At 43.9% G+C, this 26,523-nt stretch overlaps 1 protein-coding gene across 3 annotated transcripts in view; it reads left to right on the top strand.

Moving 5' to 3' along the window:
* LOC132384824 (F-box/LRR-repeat protein 20) overlaps positions 1 to 26,523 on the top strand; it is a 163,732-nt gene that overhangs the window by 105,505 nt on the left and 31,704 nt on the right. For all 3 annotated transcript variants that reach the window (XM_059956381.1, XM_059956382.1, XM_059956380.1), the window contains exons 5-7: positions 3,448 to 3,542; positions 20,958 to 21,026; positions 24,530 to 24,625. In XM_059956381.1, the coding sequence (XP_059812364.1) occupies positions 3,448 to 3,542; positions 20,958 to 21,026; positions 24,530 to 24,625 (260 nt within the window). The remainder of the gene's footprint in view (positions 1 to 3,447; positions 3,543 to 20,957; positions 21,027 to 24,529; positions 24,626 to 26,523) is intronic.

Raw genomic sequence — 26,523 nt, 5'->3', positions numbered from 1 at the left:
GATTGTCAGGCCGTATTCACTCAGTCGGGCATAGAGTTGACGGAGGTGGGACAGATGCTCCTGACAACTGCTGCTGGCTATGAGGATGTCGTCCAAATAGATGAAAGCGAAGTCAGTCCATTAACCGCTGAAACGTCTGTGCGGCATTCTTTAGGCCAAACGGCATGCAGAGGAACTCGAAAAGGCCAAAAGGGGTGATGAGTGCCGTTTTGGGGACGTCGTCCGGATGCATCGGGATTTGATGGTATCCCCGGATGAGGTCCACCTTGGAGAAGATCCGTGTGCCGTGCAGGTTTACTGCAAAATCCTGAATGTGCGGCACAGGGTAGCGGTCCGGTGTTGTAGCCTCGTTCAGCCTGCGGTAGTCGCCGCATGGTCTCCAGCCACCTGATGCTTTGGGCACCATGTGCAGGGGGGAGGCCCATGGGCTGTCGGACCACCGTATGATCCCCAATTCCTCCATCCTCTTGAACTCCTCCTTCGCCAGTCAGAGCTTGTCCGGGGGAAGCTGCCGAGCACGGGCGTGGAGGGGTGGTCCCTGGGTCAGGATGTGGTGCTGTATGCCGTGTCTGGGCATGGCTGCCGTGAACTGCGGTGCCAGAGCCGATGGGAAATCCGCCAGGACTCTGGTGAAGTCATTGTCGGACAGGGTGTTGGAGTCTAGGTGTGAGGCTGGCAACTGGGATTCACCCAGGGAGAACGTTTGAAAGGTCTCGGCATGGACCAGTCTCTTCCTTGGCAGGTCGACCAGTAGGCTGTGAGCCCGCAAAAAATCTGCGCCCAGGAGTGGTTGGGCTACGGCGGCCAGTGTGAAGTCCCACGTGAACTGGCTGGAGCCGAACTGTAGCCGCACAGTACGGATTCTGTAGATCCTTACTGTGCTGCCGTTCGCGGCCCTCAGGGTGGGACCCGGTGCCCTGTTGCAGGTGTCATAACTCGTCGGAGGTAAGACGCTGACCTCGGCTCTGGTGTCGACCAAAAAACTGCGTCCCGACCACTTGTCCCACCCATATAGGAGGCTATCCCGATGGCCAGCCGCCGCAGCCATCAGCGGCAGCTGGCCTTGGCGTTTCCTGGGAACTTGCAGGGCGGGCTTCTGCGCCCCACCACTGGTGGTAGAAGCACCATTGTTCGTTGGTCTCCTCAGTCCTGCCTCTGGGGTTAGCGGGCTCTGCTGCTGGGCCTGGTCTGGTCTGGTCTGCTGCTGGGAGCGTGGCCTGGTGATCTGTATGACGGACGCCCCACTCTCCTTTTTGACGTTCCACAGCAAGTCCGCCCGGGCTGCCACCTTCCGGGGTTCGCTGAAATCTGTGTCGGACAGCAGCAGGCGTATGTCCTCGGGCAGCTGCTCCAGGAATGCCTGCTCAAACATGAGGCAGGGCTTGTGTCCTCCGGCCAGGGACAGCATCTCGTTCATCAAAGCCGATGGCAGTCTGTCTCCCAATCCTGCACCTGCACAACTGCAACAATATCTCCCTATTTTTAAACTCCAGACCAAAATGTTGTTTGCCGCCTTAATTATTGTGAGTAGTGCACTAGAGCACCTAGAACTCTTTGTACTTTGCATTTTCTCTCCATTTAGATGACCTGGCTTGATTTCTCTTCCTGAAGTGCAACGAACAATAGTTTTGTTTAAAAAAAACACCAAGGAAGTGGAGACAATGCATGAAGTGACAGAGAAGAGTGAAAGTGTGTTTTGTTTCAGTGTAGTACTTGTTAGAATCAGATATATTATCACTGATCTATATTGTAACATTTGTTCTGTGACAGCAGAATAGTGCAAAAATACCGTAGGCTAAAGTACGAAATACTAAGATAGTGCAAGGAAAGAGCAAAATAGTGAGGTAGTGGTCTTCGACTGTTCAGAAATCTGGTGGAATAAATTTGTTATGGACAATCTGAACAGAATGTGGTACTTTTACTGTAAGGACAGCATAAGAATAGGAGCATTATGCAATTATGTTTAATAGCACATACATTTTTGGGCTAATAGTTGGTTAATTAGGTGATATTGTATAATGAACATTCATTTTGTGGTTATAGATCTGAATGGAACATAACATTGGCTGTATGTACAATGAATATTACATGCAATTATTGTCTGCATAGTGTGACCGCCAAAGCTGAATTTGTTCATTATATCATGTGTTTTGTAAATTCTTCAGAACTGTAAGCGTTGGTAAATTGATATTGTCACATGTACTGATATATAGTGTACAGTCCATACAGATCATTTTCATTATAATAGTGTATTGAGATACAAGGCAAAACAATAACAGAATGCAAAATCAAGCGTTACAGAGATTGCAATGTAGGTAGACAATAACGCGCAAATAGCAAGGCAAATTGTGAGGGCAAGAATTCATCTTGGTTCATTAGTTTATAACAGAGGGAAAGAAGCTGCCCTTGAGCCTGGTAATATATACTTCATCTTTTTTGTGTTTTCTGCCTGACGAGAAGGGGAGGGGGAAGAAGAGAGAATGTCCAGGGTGGGTGAGGTCTTTGATTATGTTTGCTGGTTTACTGAGACAGCTCATGCTAAATTGATCCTTCAATAATGAGTTCTTCAATAAGGAGAAAAGATGATGCAAAATGCCATCAACCTGGTCTCCCGCCACACTTTTAGGGGTTTTGCTGACACTTTGCAGCCCTGCCAGTCTGGTTCTGAAATCTTAAAAAATCTTTCCAGATGCTGATGAACCAACATTTTCTGTCTTCAGATTAGTCTATACTACTAGGCATTTGCAATTGGTCATCTCCCTGACAGCTTGAACCACCCATAATATTCAAATTGGCAATTGTCTATGCATACCTGTCATTCCACTGGGTGCTTAACTTTTTAAGACATTAGCACCCTTTGTGGAACAAATATTTTAATTTGTAAAACACTTCTTTTGATATCCTGGTTGCCCAAGAACATAATCTTCGTGTTTTTATTATGCAAGCGCTAACTCTTATCATCTGGTGCACTTGCATGTTGAGAAAGTTTGGTGGTTTAATGCAAAAAAATATAATTGGCTATGTAGAATCATGGCATTTTGATGATGTCTCTAACACCAAGTTTACCTTTTAAAGGCAAAGTATAGGAATTTTTTTATTGTCCTTCTCTGAACTTTGATTATTACAACCTGATAACAGTATATGTTTCTTCATTTTGTCTGCTAAAGTAGGGGGCTTAGCCTGAGTACAAGGAATATAATTTAGATAAGGGCCTATCTCCAAAATGTTTACTTACCTTTTCATTTTCTGAATGTTATGTGGCACTCCAGCATTTCTCAATTCCTGTAAATTTCTACATCTGTCTTCATCTTATTTTTATACAATTAACTGTCCAGTTAAAATATTGACACTTTCTATCATATTTTGATTTGAAAAATGGAATATTTTCATTTGGGTTTTGAAACTATTTAATTTATCACCTATATTCTTTTATATTGTGTTACACAGGGCCGAGTAGTAGAGAATATTTCCAAAAGATGTGGCGGCTTTTTACGGAAGCTTAGTTTGCGAGGATGCCTTGGAGTGGGAGACAACTCTTTAAGGTAAACTTGTACTTTAAAGCAATTACAAGTAGTGTACAACTGTCTTTGTTGAATGGTGATGCAGTGGAAGATTTTGAAAGACCAAAGAAACAAGCAATATGTAAAGGTGAAAATGCACCACAACTGGGATTAGTTTTTATTTTACATTTATTTGATAGAATGAATTCTTTTCCAGATGTGCCTGTCTAGCAAACATAGCACTTGTTTTTTCCAATACATTTAATGATCTTTGAGGCTTCCCAGACAAATATGAGGGGTGATTGATAAGTTTATGGCCTAAGGTAGAAGGAGTCAATTTTAGAAAACCTAGCACATTTATTTTTCAACATAGTCCCCTCCTACATTTACACACTTAGTCCAGCGGTCGTGGAGCATACGGATCTTGGACCTCCAGAAAGTGTCCACAGATGGGTTTGCGGCCTAAGGTAGACAATAGACAATAGGTGCAGAAGTAGACCATTCGGCCCCTCGAGTCTGCACCGCCATTCTGAGATCATGGCTGATCATTCACTATCAATACCCAGTCCCTGCCTTGTGCCCATATCCCTTGATTCCCCTACCCATCAGATATCTATCTAGCTCCTTCTTGAAAGCATCCAGAGAATTGGCCTCCACCGTCTTCCGAGGCAGTGCATTCTACACCTCCACAACTATCTGGGAGAAGAAGCTCTTCCTCAACTCTGTTTTAAATAACTGACCTCTTATTCTCAATCCATGCCCTCTGGTACTGGACTCTCCCAACATCTGGAACATATTTCCTGCCTCAATCCTATCAAATCCTTTAATTATCTTAAACGTGTGGCGACCCATTTCCTGGCACATCCGAACCGGCTCACAATTAGATAGCCTACGGGGGTTTGCGAGCACAGAGCTTTGGAGCCTCTGCGCCACGGGGGGCAGGTTGAGGGAGGCTTAAAAGTGAGGCTGAGGATTTCGAATAAAGTTTTTTTCCTTCGACTGCAGTTACCGACTCCGTGTCGTAATTTTAGCGCTGCGTGTAGCACACCGCTACAATTGGTGACCCCGACGGTCCAAACGATTTTTGGACCAGAAATTACCAACGCCGCCTCTGTTCATGCGGTTTCGTTGAAACTGCCGGGTTTCTGGACACAGCAACTGAACCTATGGTTCCAGCAAGCCGAAGCCCAATTCCACATTCGTCAGATCACCTCAGAAGACACCCGCTACTACTACGTGGTGACCTCCCTCGACCAGGACACAGCGGCCCAGGTCGCGGAGTTCGTACAGTCGCCCCCGGCAGACGGCAAGTACACGGAATTCAAAGCCCTGCTCCTCAGGACTTTCGACTCTCATGGCGCAAGCGGGCTGCCCGTTTACTGCACCTGGATGGCTTGGGTGACAGACCTCCATCGGCTTTAATGAATGAGATGTTGTCTCTAGCCGATGGACACACACCCTGCCTCATGTTCGAGCAGGCATTCCTGGAGCAGCTGCCCGAGGACATACTCCTGCTGATGTCCGACGCGGATTTCAGTGACCCCTGGAAGGTGGCAGCCCGGGCAGAATTGCTGTGGAACGCACAGATCTCCCAGCCACGCTCCCAGCAGCAAACCAGTCCAGGCCCGGCCGCAGAGCCCGCCATAACCCCGTCCCAAGGAACACTGGTGCTTCTACCGCCAGCGGTGGGGCGCAGAAGCCCGCCGCTGTCGCCCGCCCTGCAAGTTCCCGGGAAACGCCAGGGCCAGCTGCCGCTGATGGCTACAGTGGCTGGCCATCGTGATAGCCTCCTGTATGTGTGGGATAGAAGGTCGGGACGCCGGTTTTTGGTCGATACTGGTGCCGAGATCAGAGTTTTACCTCCGACGAGTTACGACACCCGCAGCAAGGCACCGGGTCCCCCCCTGAGGGCCGTGAACGGCAGCACAGTAAGGACCTATGGCACCCGTCAGGTGCAGCTACAGTTCGGCTCCAGCCAGTTCACGTGGGACTTTACACTGGCCGCCGTAGCCCAACCGCTTCTGGGTGCGGATTTTTTGCGGGCTCACAGCCTACTGGTCGACCTGCCCAGGAAGAGGCTGGTACACGCCGAGACCTTTCAGACGTTCTCCCTGGGTGCAGCCCAGTTGCCAGCCCCTCACCTCGGCTCCATCACGCTGTCCGACAACGACTTCACCAGGGTCCTGGCGGATTTCCCATTGGTTCTGGCACCGCAGTTCACAGCGGCCATGCCCTGACACGGCGTACAGCACCACATCCCGACCAAGGGACCACCCCTCCACGCCCACCCTCGGCGGCTTCCCCCGGACAAGCTCCAACTGGCGAAGGAGAAGTTCCAGAGGATGGAGGAATTGGGGATCATCCGGCGGTCCGACAGCCCATGGGCCTCCCCCCTGCACATGGTGCCCAAAGCGACGGGAGGCTGGAGACCGTGCGGCGACTACCGCAGGCTGAACGAGGCTACCACACCGGACCGCTATCCTGTGCCGCACATTCAGGACTTTGCAGCAAACCTGCACGGCGCACGGATCTTCTCCAAGGTAGACCTCGTCCGAGGGTACCATCAAATCCCGATGCATCCTGACGACGTCCCCAAAACGGCTCTCAACACCCCGTTTGGCCTTTTAGAGTTCCTCCGCATGCCGCTCGGCCTGAAGAATGCCGCACAGACGTTCCGGCGGTTAATGGACGCGGTGGGACGGGACCTGGACTTCGCGTTCATCTATTTGGACGACATCCTCATAGCCAGCAGCAGTCGTCAGGAGCATCTGTCCCACCTCCGTCAACTCTACGCCCGACTGAGTGAGTACGGTCTTACAATCAACCCCGCCAAATGCCAGTTCGGACTCGATACCATTGACTTCCTGGGCCACAGGATTACTAAAGACAGGGCAACCCCTCTGCCCGCTAAGGTAGATGCGGTCCGCCACTTCCCCCGACCCACCACGATCAAAGGCCTTCAGGAATTCGTAGGTATGGTCAATTTCTACCACCGCTTCCTCCCATCAGCTGCCCGGATCATGCGCCCCCTGTTCGCCCTGATGTCGGGTCCGAGCAAGGACATTACCTGGGACGAGGAGTCCGCCGCCGCTTTCGTTCAAACGAAGGAAGCTTTGGCGAACACCGCAATGCTAGTACATCCCAGAATGGACGCCCCTACCGCCCTCACAGTGGACGCATCTAACACAGCAGTCGGTGGGGTGCTGGAGCAACTCATCGCAGGTCGCTGGCAACCCCTGGCGTTTTTCAGCAAACACCTGTGGCCACCTGAGCTCAAGTACAGTGCTTTCGACCGGGAACTGTTGGCACTCTACCTGGCAATCCGGCATTTCAGGTACTTCCTAGAAGGTCGGCCCTTCACCGCGTTCACGGACCACAAACCGCTTACCTTTGCGTTTACGAAAGCGTCCGACCCCTGGTCGTCCCACCAGCAACGCCACCTGTCCTACATCTCTGAATACACGACGGATGTCTGGCACGTCTCGGGTATGGACAATGTCGTGGCGGATGCGCTCTCTCGCCCTACAGTTCATGCCCTTTCCCAAGGGGTAGACTTTGAGGCACTGGCAGAGGTGCAGCAGGCGGATGAGGAGATTCCGAGTTACAGAACCGCAGTCTCCGGTTTGCAGCTCCAGGACCTCCCCGTAGGCCCGGATGAGAGGACCCTACTCTGTGACGTCGCCACCGGCCAGCCCCGTCCCGTCGTCCCGACAGCCTGGCGGCGCCGTGTTTTCGACTCCATTCATAACTTGGCGCATCCCTCCATCCGGACAACTTTCCGGATGGTTTCCAGCAGGTTCGTTTGGCACGGACTCTGCAAACAGGTCAGTGAATGGGCCAAAACGTGCATGCACTGCCAGACAGCCAAGGTGCAGCGGCACACCAAAGCCCTGCTGCAGCAGTTCCACCCCACGCGCCAGCGTTTCGACCACATTCATGTGGATATCGTGGGCCCCCTGCCAGTGTCGCAAGGAGCGCGGCACCTCCTGACTATCGTGGACCGGTTCATAAGATGGCCAGAGGCGGTCCCGCTCACCGACACCACCTCCGAATCTTGCGCCCGGGCCCTGATCACCACCTGGATATCTCGCTTTGGTGTACCGGCCCACATTACCTCCGACAGAGGCGCCCAGTTCACCTCCAGCCTGTGGTCAGCTATGGCCAGCCTTTTGGGGACTCAGCTGCACCACACAACTGCCTACCACCCACAGTCGAACGGGCTAGTGGAGCGTTTCCACCGTCACCTGAAGTCAGCCCTCATGGCCCGCCTGCGAGGAGCCAACTGGGTGGACGAGCTTCCCTGGGTCCTCCTCGGCATCCGCACAGTGCCCAAGGACGACCTGCACGCCTCGTCGGACGAGTTGGTATACGGCGCGCCCATGGTCTCCCCGGGGAGTTCCTACCAGCCCCATGGGGGCAAAAGGAAGATCCCGCAGCAGTCCTGGGCAGACTACGCGAGAAGCTCGGTAACCTGGCCCCCATACCCACTTCACAGCACGGGCGGAACCCGACCTGCATACCCAAAGACCTGCAGAACTGTAAGTTTGTGTTTGTACGAAGGGGCAGGCATCGGCCACCGCTGCAGCGGCCATACGAGGGGCCGTTTATGGTGCTCCGGAACAACGAGTCCACGTTCGTGCTGGACTTGGGGGGAAAGAGGAGGTTTTCACGGTGGACCGCCTCAAACTGGCCCATGTGGACCTGGCACAACCGGCCGAGTTTCCGGCACCTTGGCGCAGAGGCCGACCTCCCAAGCAGGTTCTGGCCCAGACTGTGGACATTGGGGGGTGTATCGCCAGTTCTGGGGGGGGGGGGTTATGTGGCGACCCATTTCCTGGCACATCCGAACCGGCTCACAATTAGATAGCCTACGGGGGTTTGCGAGCACAGAACTTTAGAGCCTCTGCGCCACGGGGGGGGGGGGGGGGGGGGGGGCAGGTTGAGGGAGGCTTAAAAGTGAGGCTGAGAATTTCGAATAAAGTTTTTTCCTTCGACTGCAGTTACCGACTCCGTGTCGTAATTTTAGCGCTGTGTGTAGCACACCGCTACAAACGTTTCAATCAGGTCCCCTCTCAATCTCCTCAATTCCAGCGTGTACAAGCCCAATCTCTCCAATCTCTCCAATCTCTCTGCGTAAGACAGCCCTGCCATCCCAGGAATCAACCTAGTGAATCTGCGCTGCACTTCCTCAATTGCCAGAATGTCCTTCCTTAAACCTGGAGACCAAAACTGTACACAATATTCCAGGTGTGGTCTCACCAGGGCCCTGTACAAATGCAAAAGGACATCCTTGCTCTTGTACTCAATTCCCCTTGTAATAAAGGCCAACATTCCATTTGCCCTCTTCACTGCCTGTTGCACTTGCTCATTCACCTTCATTGACTGATGAACTAGGACTCCTAGGTCTCTTTGCATTTCTCCCTTACCTGACTCTACACCATTCAGACAATACTCTACCCTCTTGTTCCTGCTTCCAAAGTGGATAACTTCACATTTATTCACATTGAATGACATCTGCCAAGTATCTGCCCACTCACCCAGCCTTTCCAAGTCTCCCTGTATTCTCCTAACGTCCTCTTCGCATGTCACACTGCCACCCAGTTTAGTATCGTCAGCAAACTTGCTAATATAGTTTTCAATGCCCTCATCTAAATCGTTGACATAAATCATAAAGTGCTGTGGTCCCAATACAGAGCCCTGTGGTACCCCACTAGTCACCTCCAGCCAGTCCGAGAAACACCCATTCACTGCTACCCTTTGCTTTCTATCTGCCAACCAGTTTTCTATCCATGTTGAAACCCTGCCCCCAATGCCATGAGCTCTGATTTTACTCACCAATCTCCTATGTGGCACCTTATCGAATGCCTTCTGAAAATCTAGGTACACAACATCCACTGGCTTACCCTCGTCTAACATCCTTGTTACACCCTCAAAAAACTCCAACAGATTAGTCAAGCATGATTTGCCCTTGGTAAATCCATGCTGGCTCAGCCTAATCCTATTACTGCCATCAAGATGTGCCACTATTTCGTCCTTAATAATGGACTCAAGCATCTTCCCCACGACTGACGTTAGGCTAACAGGGCGATAGTTCTCCGTTTTCTCCTTCCCTCCCTTCTTGAAAAGTGGGATAACATTAGCCACTCTCCAATCTTCAGGAACTGATCCTGAATCTAAGGAACATTGGAAAATGATTACCAATGCATCCGCAATTTCCTGAGCCACCTCTTTTAGAACCCTCGGATGCAGACCATCTGGACCCGGGGATTTATTAGCCTTCAGTCCTACCAGTCTACTCATCACAGTTTCTTTCCTAATGTCAATCTGTCTCAATTCCTCTGATATCTTATGACCCTGGCCCATCCATACATCTGGGAGATTGCTTGTGTCCTCCCTGGTGAAGACAGATCTAAAGTACGCATTAAATTCTGTTGCCATTTCCCTGTTTCCCATAACAATTTCTCCCAATTCATTCTTCAAGAAGGAGATGAGTTATACAGCTCTCGTTACGTGCACATGCAGGTCAACTCTTTGAGTGATTATGCAGAAAGTTTGGAGTTAATAACTCATCGGGGTGATTGATAAATTCTTGGCCTAAGGTAGAAGGAGATGAGTTATTAACTTCAAACTTTCTGCATAATCACTCAGAGTTAAAATGCATGTGCATGTAACAAGAGCTGTATAACTCATCTCCTTCTACCTTAGGCCACAAACCTATCGATCACCCCTGCTGTGGACACTTTCTGGAGGTCCAAGATCTGTATGCTCCACGACTGCTGGACTAAGTGTGTAAATGTAGGAGGGGACTATGTTGAAAAAATAAATGTGCTAGGTTTTCTAAAATTGACTCCTTCAACGAACTTATCAATCACCCCTCAATATTCAGAATTTTGAACATGGCAACACAATTACATGAAGGGAGCTGCATGCTTGCAGGATCAATCTTTCAGTAATAGGAGGGGGCCATTTTACTTTGTGATCAAGGTGCATCAAGACCTTTATTGTCACTTAATCATTTACCAAAGAGAAAACATCTACCCACTTTAATTGCAACTTGCCCAGCATCTCATGAATTTTTGTGCCTAAAAGTATGTTTCCATTCCTCTTTATGCTTCCTGATTTTAGCTCTTGATTTACTCCAAATTTTATGCCTTCATGTTCTTGGTCTGAACCACATTTATCATCGCTGATGTGCAGTAAGTCGTGAAATTTGTTGCTATGCAGCAACAGTAAAGGAGGATATATATAAAATACTATAAATTATAATAAGAAATACAATACCTATAAAAAGTATTCACCCCCCCCCCCCCGGAAGTTTACATGTTTTATTGTTTTACAACATTGAATCACAGTGGATTTAATTTGACTTTATTATTACACTGATCAACAGAAAAAGACTCTTTCATGTCAAAGCGAAACAGATCTCTACAAAGTGATCTAGATTAATTGCACTGAAGCATCCCCACAGCATGATGCAGCCACCACCATACTTCACAGTAGGGATGGTGTGTTTTTGATGATCTGTGGTGTTTGGCTTACACCAAACATAATGTTTAGTCTGATGGCCAAATATCTCAATTTTTATTTCATCAGACCATAGAATCTTCTTCCAGCTGACTACAGGGTCTCCCACATGCCCACTCCAAACTCTAGCTGAGATTTCATGTGAGTTTTTTTTTTAACAGTGGCTTTCCATTTGTCACTGGGTGACTGGTGAAGCACCCAGGCAACAGTTATATGTGCAGTCTCTTCCAGAGTTGTCACAGGTCTCTTGGAGACCTCCCTCACTAGTCCCCTTCTTACATGGTCACTCTGTTTTTGAGGACATCCTGCTCTGGGCAGATTTATAGCTGTGCCATATTCTTTCCATTTCTTGATTATTGACTTTATTGTACTCCAAGGGATGTTCAGTGACTGGGAAAGGATTATTGGAAGGTAATGTTCAGGCAAGGCAGAGTTAGCTTCAAAGTTCAAAGTAAATTTATTATCAAAGTACATACCTTGGGTGGTGGGGTGGAGATTCATGTCTACCGAAGGAGGTATAAGGCATTCCTTCCCTCTAGTAGCCTGCAGGTCACCCTTGGGCAAGGTATAATGCCTGCATAGCCATTCTCCACCCCCCACCCCCAATCAGGGTCATGTGAAGTCACGAGACCAGGTGGTGGATGGTCATACAGACATGTGGTGCATGTCTCAAGTCCTGGTTATGCGATTGCTGATGCTAGGCAGACAGTCTCTAAAGAGTATTGATAATGGCTGGGTCACCTGTCTTGTAAACATACCGCCAAGAATGGCAAACCACTTCTGTAGAAAAATTTGCTAAGAACAATCGTCGTCATGGAAAGACCATGATCGCCCATGTTATAGACATGACACATAATAAGCAAACATATATGTCACCATATACAACTTTGAGATTCATCTTCTTGCATGCATACTCAATAAATCCAATAACCTTAATAGAATCAATGAAAGACTGCACCAACAGGGTGGACAACTGGTGTGCAAAAGACAACTGTCACATACCCTGTGACTGGGTTACCAAACCAGCAGAAATGGGATAATACGTTGGAGTCTGGTGGTGCTGTAACTAAAAGTGTTTATTAGTAAACTAAGTAATACAGTACAATAAAATGCAAATATACATATAAAAACAGGTTAGCAATGATATATACAGAAGTGTGGAAATATAAATCAAATCCAAGCTCTATCTAAGTCTAGGGGTAAATGAATAGTCTTAAGATGATGCAGAGTTCAGTTCAGTTTAGTTTAATTTAAGTCGTGGTAGTTGCTGTGGTACCATTGGGGGGGGAGAGAGAGAGTGAGCGAGAGGTGAGCAGTTGCAGCAGGCAAACCTTCCGTTATCTTTTTGTCCCGTTGTGCTGTTGTGGTCACCGACTGTGACCCCTCCGTTCCCAGCCAGACCATTCTTCAGTGGTGAGCCCATCAGCCAGGCAAGGATGGACACACACAGAAGCCCCCACTGGTCTGCCTTCACACACTGTGAGCCTCTGATCGATTTCCCCCGAATTGATCCTCCAAACCCCCACCTTCCTGTGGGTGCACAACGCTCTTTCAGTGTCCTGTGGCGTGTCTGTCTGTGTCTCAGCAGACTTTCCTTTTATCTCCCCTGCCGGGGTACCAGCCATCCATCAACTGACCATGTCCATCAAACTGGGCCACTCCTTGCTGTTTCAGCAAGAATGTTAACGAGCAAAAAAGAGTGTCCTTGTAGCAAAGGTAAATAATCAGTGAAGAAGCCATAATACTAAATTATGTGTGTGTGTGTGTCTCTCTCTCTCTCATCTGTGTAAGATGCCTCCACCCCTGCTCTTCTCTCTCTCTCATTAGCAGTACAAACAGTGTCCAAAAGCCAGTCTCATTCTCCCGACATTTTAAAGTAGTTGTCCACAGAAAATATGAACCCTAGGGGTACATAACACAACAAACTGAGCAAATGCAAAAAGAAAAAAACACAAAGTAAAAATAAACAAATTAGCAATAAATGGAGAAGATGAGATGACAAGTGTTTGAAAGTGAGTCCATTGGTTGTGAGTATATAGAAACAGAAAACTTACAGCACAATACAGGCCCTTCAGCCCACAGTGCTGTGCTGAACACGTACTTTAGAAATCACGTAGGCTTACCCATAGCCCTCTATTTTTCTAAGCTCCGTACCTATCCAAGAGTCTCTAAAAGACCCTATTGTATCCACCTCCACCACCGCCACTGGCAGCCCATTCCACGCACTCACCACTCTCTGAGTAAAAAACTTACCCCTGACATCTCCTCTGTACCTACTTCCAAGCCCTCTCATGTTAGCCATTTCAGCCCTGGGAAAAGCCTCTGACCATCCACATGATCAATGACTCTCATCATCTTGTACACCTCTATCAGGTCACTTCTCATCCTCCATCGTTCCAAAGAGAAAAGTTCCTCAACCTATTCTCAAAGGCATGCTCCCCAATCCAAGCAACATCCTTGTAAATCTCCTCTGCACCCGTTCTATAGTTTCCACATCCTGTAGTGAGGTGACCAGAACTGAGCACAGTACTCCGAGTGAGGTATGACCAGGGTCCTATATAACTGCAACATTACCTCTCGGCTCTTAAACTCAATCCCACGATTGATGAAGCTTAATGCACCGTCTGCTTTCTTAACCACAGAATCAACCTGCGCAGCAGTGAGTGTCCTATAGACTCGGACTCAGACCCAAAGATCCCTCTGATCCTCCACACTGCCAAGAGTCTTACCATTAATACTATATTCTGTCATCATACTTGACCTACCAAAATGAACCACCTCACACTTATCTGGGTTGAACTCCCATTTGCCACTTCTCACCCAGTTTTGCATCCTATCAATGTTCCGCTGTAACCTCTGACAGCCCTCCGCACTATCCACAACACCCCCAACCTTTGAGTCATCAGCAAATTTACTAACCCATCCCTCCACTTCCTCATCCAGGTCATTTATAAAAATCACAATGAGAAGGGGTCCCAGAACAGATCCCTGAGGCACACCACTGGTCACCAACCTCCATGCAGAATATGACCCGTTTACAGCCACTCTTTGCCTTCTGTGGGCAAGCCAATCCTGGATCCACAAAGCAATGTCCCCTTGGATCCTATGCCTCCTTACTTTCTCAATAAGTTTTGCATGGGGTGCCTTATCAAATGCCTTGCTGAAATCCATATACACTGCATCTTCTGCTCTACCTTCATCAACGTGTTTAGTCACATCCTCAAATTCAATCAGGCTCGTAAGGCACGACCTGCCTTTGCCTTTGACTATTTTTAATCATATTATGCCTCTCCAAATGTTCATAAATCCTGCCTCTCAGGATCTTCTCCATCAACTTACCAACCACTGAAGTAAGACTCACTGGTCTACAATTTCCTGGGCTATCTCTACTCCCTTTCTTGAATAAGGGAACAGTATCTGCAACCCTCCAATCCTCCGGAATCACTGTCCCCATTGATGATGCAAAGATCATTGCCAGAGGTTCAGCAATCTCCTCCCTCATCTCCCAGCCTAGGATACATCTTGTCCGGTCCCAGAGACTTATCCAACTTGATGTTTTCCAAAAGCTCCAGCACATTCTCTTTCTTAATGTCTATATGCTCAAGTTTTCCAATCCACTGTAAGTCATCCCTGCTATCACTAAGATCTTTTTCCATAGTGAATACTGAAGCAAAGTATTTATTAAGTACCTCTTCTATCTCCTCCAGTTCCATACACGTTTCCATTGTCACACTTAATTGGTCTTGCTCTGTCCTCTTGCTCTTCACATACTTGTAGAATGCCTTGGTGTTTTCTTTAATTCTGCTCGCTAAGGTCTTTTCATGGCCCCTTCTGGCTCTCATAATTTCATTCTTGAGTTCCTTCCTGCTAGCATAATTTTCTAGATCTCTCTCATTCCCTATTTTTTTTAACCTTTCGTAAGCTTTTCTTCTTGACTAGATCTTCAACAGCCTTTGTACACCATGGTTCCTGTACCCCACCATCATTTCCCTGTCCCACTGGAATGTACCTATGCAGAACGCCACGTAAATATCCCCTGAACATTTCCCACACTTCTACTGTACATTTCCCTGAGAGTATCTGTTCCCAATTTATGCTTCCAAGTTCCTGCCTGATGGCTTCATATTTCCCTTTACTCCAATTAAACACCTTCCTAACCAGTCTGTTTCTGTCCCTCTCCAATGCTATGGTAAAGGAGATAGTATTGTGATCACTATCTCCAAAATGCTCTCCTACTGAGAGACCTGACAGCTGACCAAGTTCATTTCCCAATACCAGATCATGTACAGCCTCTCCTCTTGTAGACTTATATACATATTGTGTCAGGAAACCTTCCTGAACACACCTAACAAACTCCACCCCATCTGAACGCCTTAGAGAGCTGCCAATCCAATATTTGGGAGATTAAAATCTCCCATCACAACCACCCTGTTATTATTACACCTTTCCAGAATCTGTCTCCCTATCTGCTCCTCAATGTCCTTGTTACTATTGGATGGTCTATATATTTAAAAAAAAACCAGTAGAGTTATTGACCCCCTTCCTGTTTCTTACTTCCACCCACAGAGACTCAGTAGACAATCCATCCATGACTTCCTCCTTTTCTGCAGCCGTGACACGATCTCTGTAATCAACAGTGCCATGCCCCACCTATTTTGCCTCCCTTCCTGAACTTTCTGAAACATCTAAAGCCTGGCACTTGAAGTAGCCATTCCTGCCCCTGCACCATCCAAGTCTCTGTAATAGCCACAACATCATAGCTCCAAGTACTAATCCACGCTCTAAGCTCATCTGCTTTGTTCATGATGCTTCTTGCATTAAAATAGACACATCTCAAACCATTGGTCTGAGTGCATCCCTTCTCTATCATCTGCCTATCTTCCCTCTCGCACTGTCTCCAAGCTTTCTCTATTTGTGAGCCAACCACCTCTTCCTCCGTCTCTTCAGTTTGGTTCCCACCCCCCAGCGATTCGAGTTTAATCTAGTGCATTTCAGTGATAGCAAATGAAGTTGAATAAGGTTATCTCCTCGGGTTCAAGTGCCTGATGGTTGAGGGGTAATAACTATTGAACCTGGTGGTGGTGTGAGTCCTGAGGCTCCTGTACCACCTTTCTGATAGCAGCAGTGAGAGGAGAGCATAACCTGGGTGGTGGGGGTCCTGATGATGGATGCTGCTTTTTTGTGATAGCTGAGGGAGTTCATGATGATTCCTCAATGTTTTGACAGTCAAAATGAGCATAGATAGCATTGAGCTCATCTGGAAGCAAAGCTTTGTCACGTATATCTCTTGATTTCATTTTGTAAGAGGTAATGATAGCATTCAAGCCCTGCCACATATGTCAAGCATCCTTCATCGATTCAAGATGAAATTTATGAACTTGGAGGTTAAAGGACATTATATACTGCATTCATAAAACAGTTAACTTAATTTGTGAATCCATTCTAGAATTTTTAATTGCCCTATAATAGACTGGGGGAAATGGCTCAGATAGTCAGACCCACTTTAGACTGAGAGGCTTGTAATACTTAATCTTCATTGATGCCTTCTAAGGATGAGAGGAGTGAGCTCAGCATGGAAACTGGATGTGAGATTTTTGGATGTAAAATTCCTGGCAGTCCTGTTTAATGTTTGGGAGGTCAACTAAATGTTGATTAAATTCAGATTCAAATATTTAACACATATACATGGAAACATACAGTGAAATGTATCATTTGTGTTAACGCCAGCACAACCAAAGGATGTGCTGAGGACAGTCCGCAAGTGTCACCATACATTTCAGTGCCAACATAGACTAGAGTGTTCATCAGAGCAATAGCAAAGAAGCCTTTTTCCTTCCTACCACTTAACCACCCAGTCACACAGATGTCCTCCAACCCCAGGACAGGCCACCTCCCAGGTCTTCATCCTCCACTGGACATGCAGACCCATTGACATCTGGCCTCCTGATAAATTTCAGATTGATTCTGTATGATCTACTAAATGTGCTTGATAAATGTGAATTTTGGAAGGCAATTTTCTCCTCTTTCTGTTCTCCCACCCCAGATGCTAATGTCACTGATCTTGTGAAACCAGGAACAATGAAGCTATATTAACAAATAATTATTTCTTTTGGATGAGTAGCCTTGTCAAGAAGAATGAATTTATCAATGTACTTTATCTACAAGCTCCATAAATTTGGTGTTCTGTAACTTCATAATTTAGAAACCATTTTGAGAATTTAAATCAAAAGAAAATTGGAAATAGAAAATACTTCAACCATATGAAACTCTGTGATTAATGCTGTGCTGTGTTCTTTGAACTTTGGACTAAAGTTCACAACCGACATAGAACAAAAGTGCTCTCTTGAAGGAGAATGATTTTTACATCTGGCATTATCACAATTTACAAGTATAATTCAACAAATTTGATTTAAAAAAAAAGTATAAATCTGCCAAAATTAAAAGTAGTGAAATGAGAAATTGCTGTGTAATTGTAACGGAACAGAGATCCAAAGACCACTGCTGACTTTGATCATAGAATATTAACAACTGTTCATGGTAAATTCAGAAAAATACTGCTTAATTAGGGAAATAAAAGCCAGCCAGTCAGGGCTAATTATCACTTTCAGTCCACAATACACATTCAGCTTGATCATATTTAACCCTAGATTGAACAGGAGGTTGGATTCTGGCCATACATATTTTCCTCCTTTCATTAAGGTGAAAGATCTCTGCAGCTTGATCATGTTTGTGATGGATACATTTTCCGATTTAGTGAAAGACCTTGTCTGTTTCATTATTGCAGCTTTGCATAGTTGTCTGCTAGGCATTAACAACCAACACAACTTAAGGATGTGCTGGGGGCAGCCCACAAGTGTTGCCACACATTTAGGCACCAACGTTGGATGCTCACAATCTCAGCAAAACAATACAGGTCACAACAAAACAGAACATAATAAGTAACAAAGTAATAGCAGCAAAACAAGCCCCTTTCCTACCTCCCACACACACCAGACCAAACTCCAAACCCAGGTCAGGCCTCTGGGCCTCCAGTTGGTTCAATAAATTATTAGTTTCACAGTTAAATTCTCTTTCCTTGCAGTTTTAAATTGCAGTGTTGTAGTGTGGAAAGCAAGTAGCCTAAAAGATTTAAGGTAGTGGAGTAAATGGTGGGGACCAATGACTCAAAAGTACTGGTACTGGGAAAATACATCCATAGGCCAATTATGAACACTGTAGTAAGTCTAGCATCAATAGGGTTGGCACACAAAATACTGGAGGAGCTCAGGAAGTCAGGCAGCAACTATGGACAGCAGTATAAAAGGCTGGCTTCTCTCTTTCTTTACATTCCTGATGAAGAGTTTCAACTGTCCATTAACCACAGAGTAGCTTTATGTAGGTCAGCATAATATCATGGGCTGAAGTCCTGTACCATGATGTACTGTTCTTTGTTCTAAGTGGGTTTCAATTCTTTGGGCTGACAAGCCTCGAGAAAGAGAGAGCTGTTCCATTGGACTAAGATTGACTTGAAACTATCTGGATTAATGTTCTTGCAAATTGATTGAGAAATTAGAGGTGCACGTATCAAGGATAATATAATGAGATTCTAATCTATAATAAGACAGGACAAAGTAAATTAGAAGTAATAATTTAGAGGATGAATTCATGTAGAATGTTCTGTAGATCAGTTGATTGGGGAATCAATGAAGGTACTAGATATTTTAAACGCAGTGTTGCATAATGAGTGGATTAATTGATCTGGAGCTTTAGGGGTGATGTTCAAAATCTGAAAAGACTTGTGTTTAAGAAATTAAAATCTCAATTCTGAATAAAGCATAAAATTGCTTTGGTAGATCTGAAAAGTATCAAAAGGTAGGAGAGTAAGCATTTGAAGAATTAATTTATAGTTAATAAATAATGTATGTCCCATTTTAAGGTCATGTTAAAACCCGGGAAAAGTGGTCCAGCAGTGGCCGTGAAGAAATTGAAGATAGTATTAGATCAAATGAAAATGTTGCCAAGAAAGAGAGTAAGACTGAACTTTTAGGAGCTTTTCAGAATTAAGTAGAGTCCAAGACATTGATAAGGATTAGGAGAACAGAATGAGAATCTGGGAAAAATGCAAAACAGGTCCTGAGATTATACAAGTATTTAGAAAGGAAAGGAGTAGCTGAAGGATTAGGTCTGTGCAGACAGAGATTAGAGAAGTTATATTATGGATTAAAGAACTGGAAGAGAAATTAAACAGCATTCGTATTGGTACAGGCGACATAGACAAGAAAATGGAGGAGGTCCTGAAGAAGGAATATAGGGAGTTGGGTAGAAAGGGAAACATGAGGGAGAACTTCTTTACTCAGAGGGTGGTGAGATTGTGAAATGAGCTGTCGGCAGGAGTGAATATGGGTTCGATTTCAACACTTAAGAGAAGTTTGGATAAGTATGTGCATGGGAGGGTATCAAAGGCTATATTCAATGTGCCAGTTAATGGGATTTGGCAGAATAATTGGCACAGACTAGATGGGCTGAAGGGCCTTTTTCCATGCGGTAGTGCTCTATGGCTCTATGCCCTATTTGATTATATTAGGGTCTACTGAGACATCTAGAATGTTGTGCCGACTTGGTCTCTGCATTAGGGGTAATATGGAGGCTTGGTCTCTGCATTAGGGGATGATGGGTTTGTCATATGACAGGGGATTAGACATACTGCTGCTATGCTCTTAAATTGGGGAAAAAATGCAGAGTATCTTGGTGAAATGTATAAAATTCTAATGGGTTTTGACAAAGCAGATACAGATTTGTTTTCTTTGGCTAGGATGTCTAGAATTAAAGGATTTTTTTGGGGGAAAAAAAGGTCAGTTGTTTAACAAAGAGAAATTCCTTTATCCACCACGTGATGAATCTTTGAAATTCTCTTTCCGAGTCACTCAGCATAGAGTTTGATGTTAAGGAAGTCCGTGTATATGGCGATCATCAAGCCATATAGCACTGAGAGCAAATGTCATCTGTGATTTTATCTGCTCTGCTGCTCAATGAGGGACCAAGTGGTCAATTTCAAAGTTCAAAGTAAATTTAATTATCAAAGTACATGTATGTCACTGTATACTTCCTTGAGATTTATTTTCTTGAGGGCATTCACAGTCAAACTGCACACAAAGGTGTGCAAAAGACAACATTGTGCAAATGCAGAAAGAAAAACTAATACTAATAAATAAACAAGTAATAAATACCAAGAGTATGAGTTAAAGAGTCCTTGAAAATGAGTCCATATGTTGTGGAATCAGTTCAATGTTGGGCAAGTGAAGTTACCCTCTCTGTTTTAGGAGCCTGATTGTTGAGGGGCATTAACTGTTCCTGAACCTGGTGGTGTGGGACCTAAAGCTCCTGTACCTCCTTCCTGATGGCAGCAGCATGAAAACAGCATGGTCTGAATGGTGGAGGTACTTAATGATGGATGTTGCTTTCCTGTGACAGCATTCTTTGTAAATGTGCTCAATGGTGTGGAGGACTTTACCTGTGATGGTGTGGGCTTATCCACAAATGTTTGTTGGTTTTTCTGTTCACAGGCTTTAGTATTTCCAAACCAGGCAATGAGGTAACCAGTCAGTATACTCTCCACTATGCATCTATAGAAGTTTGTCAGAGTTTTAGATGACATACCAAATCTTTGCAAACTCTATTTCTATTTCTTAGTTGCTTTCAGAACCACCAAATGAAACTAGAAGTGTAGCTTTCAGGTGCAGTCTTGTTCTAAGGTGAAAATGTGAAAGATTCCAGACAGGTCATTGTATTGTATATGATAGTACTTATGTGAATGCATGCCATTGTTTTTCAGGGCAGAGCGTGGTAGTGATTCAATGCTAGTGTAATCCATTTGGTGGAAAGTTTTTGTTTCTAACTTTGCAATACATTTAAAGTGCAAGTACACTTCGTAACATCTCTATTTTATTGTTCCAGAACATTTGCTCAGAATTGCAGGAATATCGAACAGTTAAATCTGAATGGATGCACAAAAATCACAGATGCGTGAGTAAAGCATTTTACAATAACAAGCTTGTAGCCTTTGTTTTCTAATGTGGGCCTGGATGAATGGTAAACGTTACAGTGCAAGCTGTGACCAAAGCTGGAAAGAGTAGTAGAAATGATGTACCTATCAGTAAATAACCTACTTCCTTTGATGCAATGATGTGCTGCTAACTTTCAAGAAGGCAGCTTTTTATGTTTGTTTTCCAAATCCAGTGTCTACCAATATAACTGATGAAGTGTGAATTTCTGGCAAGTTACTGTAAAAACTCTAGATCATGAATTCATGAACACAGTGAATTACAAGCTAGTTTCTATTGTTACCAAAAATACATTGTTTTTAGCATTGCCTCCACAAATGGTTGTCCTTGTAGCTTGGGTTTTATAGTTGCAATACTTTAGACAAAGCCATAATTAATACAAACTTCTGAGGTACTCCATGGAATCCAAAAGTTACTGTTGGTAATTTCCTTGTCCTACTCAGACATTTGCTGCTTTTTCCAATATAATCTTAAGAAATAAGTAAAATGGTGAAAACTTCAGCTATATACAGTGTTGTATAAGTCAATAACACCATTAGACATAGTAGCAGAATTAGGCTATTTGGCCAATCAAATCTGCTCCACTGTTCCATCATGGTTGATTTATTTTTCTCCTCAATCCCATTCTCCTGTTCTAGCCATAATATACTGCACACTAAAATTACAATGACATCTATTTCATAGCGTATGAAGCTACTGTTAGCAAATGCCCTTTCCTTAAAAGCACTTATCCTGAACAAATACTTAATTTTAAAAAATATTTTATTTTAACTGTATACGTTCATCTGCTCCTCAGTCTACTGGTGCTGTTGATCCTGCAGTCCAATCATTCATGTGTATGTATGCTCCCTAAATCATATTTTTTTAAAAAGATGCTTGACAGTGCCAGGAACCTGGTGTTACCTGTCTACAGTGGGTTCATAGAGTGCAAAGAAATCTATACGAACTTCTTCCTCCATGATCCTTTAGCAATAAAAAGGTGATGTCATTGCCAAGGTCACAGTGATATCCTGCACACTAAACCAGTGAATAATCATACAGCACAGAAGTGGGTCCTTCAGCCTAACTTGTTCATGCCTTCTAGATGAACATCTAAGCTTCCATCTATTGCTTGCATTTGGCCCATATCCCTCTAAACCAGGGGTTCCCAATCTTCTTTATGCCATGGACCCCAACCATTAACCGAGGGATCAGTGGACCCCAGGTTGAGAAATCCTGCTCTAAACCTTCCCAATCCACGTATCTGTCCTAATGTCTTTTAAGTGGTAGGCTGCTCCAGAAGATTAGATTAGATAGAATCCGGGGAAAGCTAACAAATTGGATATGCAATTGGCTTGATAGTAGAAAAGATTTGAAGTAGAGGGCGATGGTGGAAGGTTGTTTCTCGGACTGGAGGCCTGTGACTAGTGTCAGTGCTGGGCCCGTTGTTACTTGCCATTTATATTAATGATTTGGATAAGAATGCACAAGGCGTGGTTAGTAAGTTTGCAAATTACACTAAAGAAGGTAGTATATTGGAAAAAGGAGAAAGTTATCAAACATTACAGGGGAATCTTGATCAGTTTAGTAGGTAGGAGAGGAATGGAGTTTAATTCAGATAAATGTGAGGTATTGAAGTTTGGAAAGAAATCCAGGTCAGACTTTCACAATGAATAGCTGGGCTCTGGGGAGCGTTGTAGAACAGAGAGATCTTAACATACAAGGATATGATTCAGTGATAGTGGAGTCACAGGTAGATGGTAGTGAAGGAAGCTTCTGGCACACTGGCCTTCATAAGTCAAGGCATTGAGTATAAAAGTTGGGAGGTCATGGTGTGGTTGTACAGGAAGCTAGTGAGGCTGCACTTGGGGTATTATATTCAGGTTTGGTTGCCCTGCTATAGGAAAGGTGTTATTAAACTGGAAAGAGTGCAGAAAAGATTGACAAGGGTGTTGCCAAAACTTAAGAGACTGAGTCGTAGGGAGAAGTAGACTAGCTAGCACATTATTCTTTAGTGTGTAGGACATTGAGACGTGATCTTATACAGGTGTATAAAATCATGAGGGGCATAAGTTGAATGGATTCATTCTTTTTCCCAGGGTTGAGGAAATGAGAACTAGAGGTCATAGGTTTAATGTGAGAGGGGAGAGTTTTAATAGGAACTTGAGGGGCAACCTTTTTTAAACAAAAGGTGGTATGTACTGTATGTGGAATGAGCTGCTGAAGGAAGTGGCTGAGGCAGATACAATAACAAGTTTTACAATACAGATGGAACATTGCATGGATTGGAAAGCTATAAAAGATGTGGGCCAAATACAAGTAAATGGGACTAGCTTGAATAGGACATCTTGCTTGGCTTAGATCAGTTGGGCTGAAGGGCCTTTTTTCCTGCTGAGTAACTCTGACTCTAAATGGTATTTTTGTACTTGCCTCAACCACTTCCTCTTGTAGTTTGTTCCATATGTGTGTGAAGAAGTTGCCCCTCAAGTTCATTTTAGATCTTTCACCTCTCATCTTAAATCTCTACTGCATGGCATGCTTCAACCTGACTAGCAACTACCTTTGAATCACAAATTTCTGGGTGGGGAAGAGCTGTGCAACAAAACCAAGAAAGGAGCAGACAACAGTTTCCATCATGTCCAACAGAAGATGATGAGAGGGGCTAGGACACATATAGGCTGAAACAGCCTAGGCATTCAGAGAGGTTTCAATTAAAGTCTAATGAACTTTGTTGGAATGTACTTCCAGAAGTCATATGACAATGCCTATTGACACTGCCATTTACCACATGTCAAACTGATTTAATTGATTTTCTTTTTACTTAGCAATCAGAGACCAGACTTTAATCAGTTCAAATGTATCCAAATGCTTAGACATTTGTTTCTAATGACTGATTCTTGTAATCTCCCACCTCAAGATGTCAAATCTGCAATTACAAGCCTGTAGTTACTGTTTTTAGTCTTGCATCCTTAAATAATGTAGAGAGGTATTTTTGTTTGCAAACTAGTTATTTCGTCCCATGCTGCCATTGTGATAAATTAGTATGCACATTGGAAATTGCCTGCTATGCTAAAAATGCTGAATTAAATGTAGTTGTGGTTAAGTGATGTTAATTTTATTCCCCGTGGCATTTTGATGTTGCATATTGCCTAACCCTGGTTGTCTGTTATGATCACTCTTCTAAACAAAACTGCAAAAAAGTTTATTTTCCTTCCATTGACCTTGCACTTCAAACAGTGTATTAATTTATATTGACAAGTGAAGTTTTAGTAAATTTTTCAGTCAGGCAAAACTCTGCAATGATTTTTTTTCCCCCCCAGTGTGTTGTTGCTATTATTGGAGAAAAGGGACAAAAGCAGAAAACGATTGAAATACTCAGCAGCAGTGAACAGAGGAGGATGTAATCCTTTTGACAGTCTTGTGCGAAAATTAACATTGAACAGTTAAAATGGATTCTTGATCACTTTTTCTGTTCTTGTTTTACAGAACCTGTACTAGTCTCAGTAAATTTTGTTCCAAGCTAAGAAGTTTAGACTTAGCTTCATGTACATCTATCACAAATCTTTCTTTGAAGGCTCTGAGGTGAGTTTCAATGATAAACCATTTTGTTATCAGGGTCATTTTCTTTTTATTAAACATTTTCAAGTGGTTGTGATTTTTAATTCCATGTTTGTACTTGCATTTTGCATTGCCAATCAGTAAATTAATGCAAAGTTAGACATTCCACTGAGTTAATGAATAGTAATCAGTTGAATAATCTGATTGTATTTGGATAATGAAAGTACTAGTGTGAAGTGGATAAACTATTCTGAAGAGAAGTAATTTATAACAGAAATTCTATTACCACAACATCATAAAATAGCCAACAAAGACCCAAATAAGGCATTAAAAATCTCATGAATGTGATTTTGTGTTGGGAGTCAACATTAAGACTGCAAGCACATAGTGGAATTTGCCTTTCTTTAATGAAATAATAAAGTTGTTTATTTTCAAAATACAAGAAAAAAAGCATTGGAAATTCTCAGCAGATTATCCAACACCAGTGGGGAAAAAATAGATGCAAAAATAAGTATTGAGGTAGTGAAGCAGTGGCAAGAAGGAAATGTCAGTGATAGGATAGCAAGCAGGGTAGATAAAATTACACCAAATAATAGTACAAAATAGAGCAAAAGAAACACAATGCATCAGGAGACAATATAAACTGCAATGATGTAATCAATATCACCAAGTGGGTGTAGGGAGGAATGAGTAGTGTTTGATTAGAAATTAAGTCTGGAAGACTATAAAATCCATAATGCAGAGATAGTCATTTTGTCATCCAGGCTCTGAAATGTATGAAAGAATTGATGTCCATTTAGAAAGAAATGTCTAAAAGAGATTTAAAAGTTAAAGAACCTTTGGTTTCTGCTGAAATACAGAATTGAGATAAGGTATAAAGGGAAGGCTTAGCACATGAACTATAGAAATCACCTTATATCTCCAGTTTTCCTGGACTAGAAGATTTCATGCTGTGTCAAGGAACAGCTGCTTGCCTCTAATGCAATGTAGAATCCCAAGACAATTAGTTACATAATGGTAATAGTTTTGTAGGTTAAATACCTTCCAACAACTAAAAGCACAACAAAAACTAACATAGTAGGTGTGATACCTTAATGGATATTTTCCTGGATAATATGTGAGCTCAGAGTTCAAATCCTGTCACATCTTGGCATTTTTGAGAATTCATTTTGAAGTAGTTATAAAGCTACTCAAGTGCCATTTTAAAACAAAAAAGGTTCTTTGTTGCTCATTAACTGTTGCTTGTTTTAACCATAGTGTAGCTTGACTTCCATGTGAATTGGCCCTGTAAGCCCTTCTGCTAAGCACAGCAGTGCAAAATGAATGCAGCCTCACAACACCCACTTGAAGGAATGAGGGATGTTGTTGCTGACAGTCCACAACAGCAGGATTTAATATCCTTCCATGAACTGTGTAAACAGCCTTGGAAGTATCCATATAAACAAACACTGTGGTTAGATTAAATACTCCACTGGGCACTACTTTGATTCTGTGCATTGATTATAGTATTTCACTGAAATTTCTTCGTCTTCCCATAATTTGAAAAGTGCCAATTTCTGGTTATTGCCGTTCTCTCTGGAGAGAGAAAACTTTCTTTGGTAGTTTTGTCATTAGATAGTCATTTGCAAAGATTTTATCAAGGAAATATTATGAATTTTTAAAATAATGCAGTGTAAAAGACCATCTCATTTCAAAGCAATGCAACTAGTAAAGTAATATACTTGCATGACTGAGCCACAAGGAAAATTAAACTTGCTCTGCCTTTACTTCTAGTGCTATTCCTTGGTTAAGTTGATCATTACATTGGGGTGGAATTTGTTAACAAAGTTTGGAATTCTTATGCAAATACAAAATTCTCATACTCTTGAGTTCTACTAGTGAGCTCCTAGGTTTGCTTTGATGCTAGAAGCCAGGTGATGAAG

This window comes from Hypanus sabinus, chromosome X1, assembly GCF_030144855.1.
Source record: "Hypanus sabinus isolate sHypSab1 chromosome X1, sHypSab1.hap1, whole genome shotgun sequence".
In the NCBI taxonomy this organism is placed as follows: Eukaryota; Metazoa; Chordata; class Chondrichthyes; order Myliobatiformes; family Dasyatidae; genus Hypanus; species Hypanus sabinus.
Note: the sequence above shows the minus strand (reverse complement) of the source record. Positions and strands in the feature narration are given on the sequence as shown.